This window comes from Apis dorsata, unplaced genomic scaffold, assembly GCF_000469605.1.
Source record: "Apis dorsata unplaced genomic scaffold, Apis dorsata 1.3 scaffold_215, whole genome shotgun sequence".
Lineage (NCBI taxonomy): Eukaryota > Metazoa > Arthropoda > Insecta > Hymenoptera > Apidae > Apis > Apis dorsata.
Genome location: NW_006263498.1, coordinates 257,140 through 267,645, shown reverse-complemented (window position 1 = coordinate 267,645; position 10,506 = coordinate 257,140). Strand labels below are relative to the sequence as shown.

The window sequence follows — 10,506 nt, the reverse complement described above, 5'->3', positions numbered from 1 at the left end:
AAAAAAAAAAAAAAAATCGAATACCATCGTTTCTTCTTTACAGAATCGCTGGAACCACCAGTGAAATATGGCAAACTCGAACAATTTTCGGAAATACACGTTGCCAATACAACAATGAATAAAAAGAACGACGATTCGAATGAAAATGGCAAGAAAACATCCCACATCGCGAACAATTTGCTTTCGGCTTTCAAAAAATTTTTACCAATTACGAATAATCGAAATTCGATCAAGAAAAGGGAAGATGAAGCGATCAGAAATTACGAACTGTTGCATAGTTTTCGCAACAGAAAATTACCTACGATATGTCGTGTCCATCCAATGCCTAAAATGGATACGATCGAAGGAAATATCTTCGATGAGATTGCGCATTGTCCTTATCACGTGTTCATTCCAAGTGATCAAGCGCCAGAATTCTTGGAAAATTTTGCGATAGCTCGTATAAAAAAAGTTCCAGAGGACAAGCAATACGTGAACGTAACCAACACGAATTTTCTTGTAAAAGACAAGTCCCCTGTTCCAAATCTTTCTGCAGAATTGGTAGTGAGGGTATACACTTTGGAGGATTTGTTAGAGAAAACCAGCACGTTGAACGAGGAACATTTTAACGTTAATTTACGTCACAAGAGCGTGTACGTGTCGGACAGTTTGAGAATCAGTTTGAACTTAAAAGTAGGCGCAAAGGTGAGCTTAACGTTGATGGATAAAACTGAAATATCTGTACCGTCCTCCCTTGAACTATTTTCGTGGAGAGATTCGATGTCGGTGAAAGATTTCGAGGATTACGTTAAAAAGTATTCCCTTCATAATAAATTGTTGATTAACTCTTGTGCTGTTATTATAATGGATAACAGAAGTTCTTGTATAGTGAAAATTTTACCGGAGGATTGCAAGTTTGCCGTGATCGACGAGGCCACTTTAAGGGATACGAGGGTGCGTGTGAGATCGGTGGAGGAAAAGGATCAGTTTCGAGTGTTTGACAAGTTGGATCAAGAATATTCTCGTTTAGAAAAAACGTATACGAGGTAATTTTCTTTGTATGTGTCTTGTTCCATGATAAATTTTAAATAGTAATAATTTTATCAATAGAAAATTGTCAACAAGGAGGGATCGTTTAATAAAGAGAGATGGAATTTGAAAAGTGTTTGTCCAGAGATGATATAATAAATACTTTTGAAATGACAAAGTTATAAAAATGATCATTAGCGAAAATATTAAAGTTTTAGGGCAAAGAAATATAATTATTACAATCATGTGCATACACAATTATAGGAATACAATTATGAATATTGTTCTTCGTGCAAAGAAAAATATAATTGTACAAGTTATTTCAACTGTACTTTCCATTTAAAAGTTTAAATTCTAGATCTCTTTCTATTTTAATATTTTTTGTATTTTCTGATAGAAATATTATTTTTTTTGTTTCAGTCACTTGACGACAGTTTTAACGGAATGTCAACTAGCATTAGATCTCAGTCTAGGCTTACAAACACAATTACCTTTCGAATACAATCCTGAAAATATTTTAATTTCTGGCGTGGTTGGTTCGGGCAAAACTGCCATTTGCAAAATAATCGAGGACATTATACGAAGTCCACCATATTTCGTGCACACTCACACGATTGATTGTAGATCGTTAAAAGGTAAATTATTTAACGCAAAATCATAAATGATTTTTATAAAGAATATTTAAGTAATGTTAATTTTTTTAATAATAATAAAATAGGGAAGAAAGTAGAAATGTTACAAAAAATTATTATGGCTGTTCTGTCCGAATGTGTCTATTATCAACCTTCGATAATATTTCTTGACGATATAGAAGCCATAACGAATGCATCAATGAACGACGAAGAGAACACACCAGATGCTATAAACGCTGCCAGGTATTTTTCTTTTTTTCTTTCTTTCTTTTATCTTTTAGATAAAGTTAAAAAAATCAATATAAATTTCTTGTTGTCAGGATAACAGATATGTTGAATAACACGGTGATGCAATATCAAGAATCGTATCAAGTGTCAATAATTGCGACGTGTGCAAGTATTAACAGGATAGGTCAGAAATTAAGGCCGGCTAGGGGTTGTCATTTTTTTAGGACTGTTTTATCTATTCCTAATCTAGAAAAGGTATTTTTTTTTTCGATTGCTTTTTTTATCCATAATTTTTTGTGAAAAAATTAAATTTTCATATATGTAAAAAATGATTAAATAATTAAATCGATAAATTATATAACATGATCACACACAGAAACTTATGACTTTTAATAGATAGTTGTAATTTGAAGAAGAAAAGAAAATACGCAACGTTTAAGATTTATCTTAGATTTATCGCTCTGTTAGAAAATCATCGAATTTAATAAATGAGATTGTTTTTAATATAACAATTATAACAATTGTGTATTACTCAATTAGGTGGATAGAATCAATATTTTGCAATTAATGCTCGGAGATAAGTTGTACACGCCTGGAGACGTGAATTGGGATTACTATGGAAACAAGACCGAGGGGTGGGTGTTTCAAGACCTCGTGGATATGGCTAAGAAAGCTACGTTCGCTGCTTGGAAGCGTCACGGTAATAAAATCTACTATAATTACATGTACTAAATTTCAATGCTTCTACAGCGAGCTACGAAATTATAAAAAGAAAATGTTTGCAAAAGTGCTTTTGATACTTTTTCTTTTATAATATATGCTTCGCACACAAAGAAATAATAAAAAAGATTTATTGTAAACAAATAAAAAATACATATCTTCTTGAATCGTGTATTTTTTTCTTATTAATTTTTTTTTTCAACGATGTAATTTTTAATATTAAAAATAATTTTTATAAGATTCCTCTAAGCCTCCCATCGTGATCGAAGAAGAGGACATGGAGGTCGCCCTGAAGAATTACACGCCGATGTCTCTACAAGACGTGCAATTGTACAAAGGCATGGGTCACGTTTGGTCAGATATTGGTGGTCTGGCCGACGTGAAAAGATCTCTGGTAGAGATTTTACAGTGGCCGTTGAAATATCCTGAGATATTCAAGAATGCTCCTATCAAACTGCAAAATGGCATTTTATTATACGGCATGCCGGGAACAGGGAAAACGTTGCTGGCCAAAGCGATTGCCAACGAATGCGGTGTTAATTTGATCAGCGTTAAAGTACGAACAATTTTTTTTATTTTTAATCAACTCTATAATTTTAATTGTAAATCAATTAATTATAAATATCTAGGGCCCGGAATTGTTGTCGAAATACATCGGTGTTAGCGAGGAGTCTGTTAGAAACGTATTCGAGAGGTGAGGGGAACGACGATATCAAAATATACAATTCAATACAAAATATACATAATATAAATTTATGATGAAATTTGCAGAGCTCTTCGTGCCAAACCGTGCGTCTTGTTTTTCGACGAATTCGACAGTCTCGCTCCAAGGTAAGCATCAGTTCTGACGATGACGAAATAAATTGTATCGAACGTTAACAAATAAATTTATTCCAGGCGAGGTCACGATAGTACCGGTGTCACCGACAGAGTGGTGAACCAATTATTAACCCAAATGGACGGAGTCGAGGATAGAGAAGGTGTTGCGGTTGTGGCAGCCTCTTCAAGGCCAGATTTACTGGATCCAGCCCTGTTGAGACCTGGACGTCTCGACAAAGCGTTGTATTGTCCTCTTCCGGACGAGGCACGTAACTTTTTCTATGTGAAAACTCGTATAAAAAAAGTGCGAGTTTCGACCACTTAAAAATTAATTATCGAATCAAATCAGGCGGACAGAGAGGAAATTTTGGCCGCTCTCTGCAAAAGACAGAAAGTAGACACGACAGGATTGGATTTAAAAGAACTGGCCACGCTTACCTCAGGCTTCACCGGCGCGGATTTGAATGCCGTGCTGACCCAAGCCAGGTTATCAGCCTTAGAGAACGCGATTGCGAACGTTTCCGTAAGTGAAATTATTCTCTGTCAAAACGTTTACAGCATGTAGTATATTCCTCTTCTTTTCAAAACCTATTATATTCAAATTCTCGTGAAAGCAAACGTAAAACGAATTGGTATACACGCGTTGTGAAGGAAAGAACGATTCCACTGTTTTCGTAACGATCGCCCGTTTTGTATCTCTCTTCTGTAAATAATGAAAAGCATTTTGGCGCGACTCCGGCCGAGAATCATTTGTAAGGGAGCTTCCGAAGTAAGATAGTGCGTAATGATGATAATATCGTTAGCTGTATACTCTCTCCCACCCTCGCCTCTGTCCTATGTATGTGTATAGAGTGTCGAGCCAGCTAGGTTGATAGGTGTGGTGCGATATAACTGAGGAAACGTAGACCAGGTTTATTAGCGCACGCTGCCGAGAGCACCAGCCATCCCCCATCTCGCTCCACTTCATCCTGCCCTACGCCTCGCTGAACGTCGAGGGTGTTATTATCTTATGCGTTATAATGATACACGGTTTAGGGCCTGCAGCGGTCCTGTAAAATCGAAAGGCAGACACCCGGCTTTCCCTCCCCCAGGGTTGCCACTCTGGTGTTTGCATCGCGCGATCGAACGATTCGCGACGAATTCCTCTCCACGATATAGAATATTTAAGATATATTCTTTTTTACAGAATTTAATCGTGGAAAAAATTTTTTTAATACCTGTTATAGAATGTTATAAAATAAAGTTATGGATATTTGGATTTCGATGGATATTGGATTGATATAGGATTAATGGGAGATGATTTTTGAAACGATAAAAGAAAAAAATAGTAGACTTTTTTTATATTACATTCAATGTAAAAAGTTAAAATCGTTCGATACCCACGATATTTTCGACAATCGTCTTAACGGGCGCGAGTATCGAGTGCGTGATAGGGCGAAGGGATTAGAGCCATTAATTAACTTCCTAGGGAGAAAACGAAGTTACCTACCGGCACTTGCCTACCGGAAGAACACGAATATCCAAACTGTACGTCTAATTAGCGAGCGAGTTTCCTGAGCGCGACGCGTTTCGAGAGGAACGCGTCTCACTGATAAGCGATAACGCCTATAGGCAGACTTACAGCCTGTTCCTCGCTTAACCTACCAATTAATGGCCTTGTCTTCTCACCTTGGTTCCAGGACGGAAAGATCGAGGCGGAGGACATTAAGGTTTCTCAGACACATTTAATCGATTCCATCAACTCTACCCATCCCTCTTTGCCTCGTGCCGAAAAAGAGAAGTACAAGAGGATGTAAGTATTGCTTTTTTCGCGAAAGACAATAATTTTTTAATAAGATTTTCAATAACTTTGTCACAATTTTATAATTTAGTTACGCCAAATTTGCGAAGAATGACAATTTTATGGAAGATATAACGAAGAATCAGAAGGCTACTTTGGCATGAATGGTGAGATTTATGTTTCATTTATGGAGAACGAATCTCAAAAAAATCGATATTCGGGAAGGATATATGTCTTTGTAATTACTTTATTAGTAAAAATATTTTATTTTTATCCATGTACATAAGTACAAAAGATTCCAAAGAAGTACAATCTTATTGTTCAAAATAAATCCTCGATAAATGAAGTTTCAATATTTTTTTATTAATAGTAATTTTTGATAAATTGAATACCTAATTATGTAAAATTTTTACAAACAAAAATTTTTGGAATTAATTCTTATCCCTTCGAAGAATCAAAATCCTAAACAATATTCCACAATTCTTAGGATAAACAAATTCTTAGAATTATAAACAAATTACATCATTTACGACATCTCATCCTTCATTCATAAAAACACAGATACAAATTATTTCTTCCTTTCCCCGTTAAACTTTAACAACTTACTCAATATCTTAATATTTTCCAGACACACAACTTCAAATAATAACATGCATGGAAGCATTATCGAATCTATCTATGGAAATCGAAAATGATTTGCGAAATTGATAAATTATCAAATTCTCCACGATCGTTGAAACCCAGAATGCTTCCAGATCTCGTGAAAAACCTACCCGTGGCGCCCTGCCCTAACTTTTGTTTTATCGCGCGTATATATATATATACACGCGAGACTTCTGATCCGCGGAACGAACACGGATGGAGGGGGTTCCCCGAGTTTTCCTCGTTATAACCGTGCATAAGCGTAATCCGGATGCCTTCTTCGCCTCTCAAGAAACTCGCAGCCTCCTGGTCGTTGCACACCATGCTGGAAGCTTAACAGCGCGGGTACAGCGGCACGGAACTTTTCGTATTAATAATCGGTATAATAATTAGTATTTTCATGCGCGACTTAGCAGGAAGGACGTGGCCGCATGCGAGGCGGGGTACGAGGCACGGTGAAAGGGGCGGAGTGGTGGCGAGAGACGAGAGAGAGAGAGAGAGAGAACGGAGAGAACTTCGGTGGATCTTGATTTTAAGTTCCAGGCGAAGGAGGCGCATATTTCACCGCGCTAATGTCCCGCCAGATAAACTACAATATTAGCTGCCTTCGCCCGTGATTTAATTTAACTTTGCCCCGGCGCGACATCCGCCTCTAGCTTTCGGCTGCCTCCCGCTTCAGCCTGGTTAACCGCCCCCTCCCCCCTCCCCCTCCCGCTCGACCACCCTCGCCGCGTCGACATGTGTTTCTGGTTTATCGTTTTCGAGGCCTGCGGATAAGCGGCTTCCGAACAAATTACGCGCTCGCTTTGAAATATAAACGCTCGCGGTTCTCGCTTTTTCGATAGGCGGCTGACGCGAGACGCGAGACTGCCTTTTTTTTTTTTTTCTTTTCGAATCGCTCCCTCCCTTTTTTTTTTTTTTTTTGACTCCCTTCGTCGCTTTTTTTTTTTTTTTGAGAAAATGGAAATTATTTGTCCGTTTGCGCGGTCTCGTGAAATTCGACGTGGTTGAAGTTTCTTCGCTCGCGAAGTAATTAATGTTTCGAAATAGGTTTAAGTGAAATTTTTATTAGACGATATTAGAAAAAATAGAAATACGAACAATTCGTCTTTCGTTGCTGCGACAAAAAATTGAGCGTCTCGGTTAAAGTCCAAATGAAAGACGTTTCCATTGCCAGTTCCCCATGGCATTCATCAGAAGCCATTACGCGACACAGAGAGCCGGTGAACGCGGAGGCAAACAAACTTGCACTCGCGATTATTCGGGGAAGAATTAGGATGGCATTCATTCCTGTTGGAAATCATGTTGGCATTGTCGCCGTGTCCTTTCGAAAGCCTCTACGTTTCTTCTTCTTCTTCTTCTTCTTCTTCCTCGTCGTCGTCGTCGTTGTGACGTTTTCTTCTTCCTCTTCTTCTTCTTCTTCTTCTTCAAGACGCCCTCGACGTCGAAGAAAAGTGGCGATGGATGGCGTAGGGGGTGATGGAAGAGAGGGACGGAGAGTCAAGTTTTCGAATGTCAAGGTAACGAGATTAGCACGACGAGAAACGGTAATCAGGAATAAAAATGCTACGACCGACGGCATTTACGCTAACTAATCTCCTTCAGGAGGCGAGGAGGCGCTAACGGAGTTAGGAGCCAGCCAGCCCCGCGTTTCCACGAGGTTTTCGTCGCTCGGCCGGCTTGTTAGCCGGATAATTGGCCATTTTTATGCTAAGCAGACCCGCAGCTGTTACGCTACCTCCCATTCTCGTTTACGCTTTTCTTCTAGCCTCTCTTACCTCCGATTGATCGTCCTCGGTTTTGTCTTCCCCGTTGCTACGAACGGAGAATTTGTCTCTTCGAGAAAGTTGCAATTTTTACATATATATCGCAATTTTTCAATAATTCTAAATTTAGATCGTAACCCAAATTTAATTTCTTCTAAATCGTTTTTCATTAACTCGAGGTTCTTTATAGGAAAAAATGGCAAGGGATCTTTAATATCTTTTCGATACAAATTTCGATAACCTCTGATTGAGTCGTTCTTTTACAAAATTCACAAATTTTCAACTTATTTCGTAGAATCCTTTTTAAAAATCCTACGTTTCGATTCGCGTGCTCCTTCTTTTACATCATCGGTCCCCTTTCTCTCTATCTCGCGGCCGGTACACGATAAGGGGGTAACGGCGGTCTGTGGTAAGGCGATTACCGAATCGTGGAAATACATTTCTCTGGTCAAAGTATCAGTAGCCCATCTTTGTGCTGGGAATCGCGACGAAAAGAAAGGATGCTCGAACAATCGCGATTTGTTTCCGTTCGACAAAACGAAATTAAACAGAAATGAATCCAAATGCAGGAAGGAATTTCATAAAAATGCATCAGATGATGCCATCGTTTTCAAACTATGGAATAATAGTCTTAGAATAGTTAATTTGCTCATTTTTGAAAGATTGATTCTAGATATTAAATAACAAAGGAAATCATAATTAAGTGAAATAAATAAAATTTTTAACTTTCGATATTATCTTTATTTTAATTACAATTGATGACAATCGTAACAATATTTCGAAAATAAAAATTCCAAATAATCGCGTTATACTATTATAATTCTCTGTTCATATGAAATTCCATTTTCCATCCGCTTCGGGAAAATTTCAAAACTTAAAGGAATCCATCCAGAAAAGATTGGAATTTCGTCATGGAAGGTGGTCGTCGAATGCACAGACGAATCACATTCGCGGTCGACGACGATACGAAACAATTTGGCGGGGCTGCGTTTCGATCCCGGAATTACGTGGGCAGGCACGGTCGGGGGGAGGAGTTTGGCGTTGCAAAAATACAGGATGGAAATGCAGAACAAGGAGGCAAAATCCATCTAGTGATTTCACAGGCAATTATGCCGTGGCGGCGCGCTGGCTGGGTTACTCTTATTTAACGCCAATGTGCGCCGAGAGCACGCTTCAACGCCCTTGCACCGCGATCCCATTTGCGCGAAATTGTCAATGATAGAATGGCAGATTGAAAACTCGACATTCAGCTTACCCCCTTTTCCGCCACGTTCTCGCCTTTTTCCAACTAGACTATCCTATTCCTTCGCGCCATCTTCTTGTGAATTATTCTCAGGATCGAATCGTCAATTTTGTTTGTTTCGTGACATGATGATATTCAATGATGTGGACGATAGAATTAAGGGATCTAAGGATATTCCGAATTTTATATTAATTCGAATCGAAGAATCGAAGAAGAATCGATGATGATTAAATTTAATCGATGTTTTCCGTGAGAGATGAAACTGAACAGTGTTGTAAAAATTGGCACATGGTCGGAGAAAATCTAAAGTCGTGCTTAGAGAACAAACGTTCTCGGCAAACACGGGTGGTTGCGAGTTTGGAGGTAGGGGTGAAATCATCGGAACGCGAGAGAGTTTCTCTAATAAATTGCACTCGAAACGTGGTCGATCTCTCCTCGAAAGTGTCGAGGATATCTCGAGGTGTCGGTTGAATCGAATGAAAAGAAAGCAGCGATAACTCGATTATCGGAGACCCGGATAAATAGATGGTGGCCAATGCGCTTTTACCAGGAACGACTCGTCGTCCACTCGAGCACACATAGAATAGTCAGGAAGTTGTATTACGAGACTGTCCATCGTTTCCGTTTCTATTGTTACCGTTAACTGTTTTTTCCATTCTTGTTAAAATTATCGCATTCTCTTTAGATTCGATCAATACGTATCAATTTCTGACAATTTACAATTTTCTAACTTATATTTATACGAAAATTCAAACCGTTACAACTCCAAAGATAATAGTTTTTAATCGATGGATAAAAGATTGATAGAAGCGTGAAATCTTGCTCTTTAAAACGCTTTTTCATTTATCCCGATACGACTTTCGGTTCCCGAGATATCGTCGTTTAAAGAGAAGGTAATTTTTAATCGTTTACCTTAAATCCGATTAAATCTTATTAAAATTAGGAAAAATTTGAACCGCTATAATTCCGAAGATAATAGCTCCCGGTCAACAAATGAAAGACCATTAGAAGCGCGTAACCTTGCTCTTTAAGACTCTTTTTTATTTATCCCGATACGACTTCCGGTTGCCGAGATATCGTCGTGTAAAGACAAAGGTAATTTTTAATCGTTTACTATCCCCATCCTTGTCGCTTATTCGGACCTCTCGCTCGCACTTCGTCTCACCGACCTATCCCAAACTGCAGACAAGTGACAGACGCGATTCCTGGAAGTAGTACACATTTCCAAGAAAAAAATATAGGTCGCGTGCCTATTCACTTACCTCTTGCATTGTCTTGAGATATCATGGTAACTTTGAATCTTTGTATCTCGGCAACCGATTGAGATATCGGGATGAATCAAAAAGCGGCTTCAATGGCACGGTTTCCTCTATTTTCTCAACGAGTTTCGACGACGAAAATTATAATCTTTTGATAGGATTTAATACGCAAATAATTACAAACTCCATTACAACAAATAATTTATCATAAAAATTATTTTCTGCAATTTTTCTTATTACTCTTCTATATTCATCCCTAACAAACAAAGCTATACAAACACGAAACGGAAAGATATTCATAGAGATATAGTACGTCGCTTGCCCATTCCTTGGACCGCTTTTCCGTTGAAGGGTATCCAGAGAGGATCCTTTGACGAGGACAGTGTACGCCGCTGTTGTGGGCGCAGCT

General features: G+C 38.5%; 1 protein-coding gene across 2 annotated transcripts in view; it reads left to right on the top strand.

Annotated features, from left to right (window-relative positions):
• Nucleotides 1-5,540, top strand: part of LOC102673245 (peroxisome biogenesis factor 1) — a 7,700-nt gene extending 2,160 nt beyond the window's left edge. For both annotated transcript variants that reach the window (XM_006615072.2, XM_006615073.2), the window contains exons 4-15: nucleotides 44-1,025; nucleotides 1,429-1,643; nucleotides 1,727-1,883; nucleotides 1,961-2,123; nucleotides 2,409-2,568; nucleotides 2,828-3,144; nucleotides 3,218-3,282; nucleotides 3,360-3,419; nucleotides 3,486-3,672; nucleotides 3,757-3,930; nucleotides 5,087-5,199; nucleotides 5,279-5,540. In XM_006615072.2, coding sequence (XP_006615135.1) covers nucleotides 44-1,025; nucleotides 1,429-1,643; nucleotides 1,727-1,883; nucleotides 1,961-2,123; nucleotides 2,409-2,568; nucleotides 2,828-3,144; nucleotides 3,218-3,282; nucleotides 3,360-3,419; nucleotides 3,486-3,672; nucleotides 3,757-3,930; nucleotides 5,087-5,199; nucleotides 5,279-5,351 — 2,666 coding nt within the window. In that variant the 3' untranslated portion in view covers nucleotides 5,352-5,540. The remainder of the gene's footprint in view (nucleotides 1-43; nucleotides 1,026-1,428; nucleotides 1,644-1,726; nucleotides 1,884-1,960; nucleotides 2,124-2,408; nucleotides 2,569-2,827; nucleotides 3,145-3,217; nucleotides 3,283-3,359; nucleotides 3,420-3,485; nucleotides 3,673-3,756; nucleotides 3,931-5,086; nucleotides 5,200-5,278) is intronic.
• The last annotated feature ends 4,966 nt before the right edge of the window (nucleotides 5,541-10,506 follow it).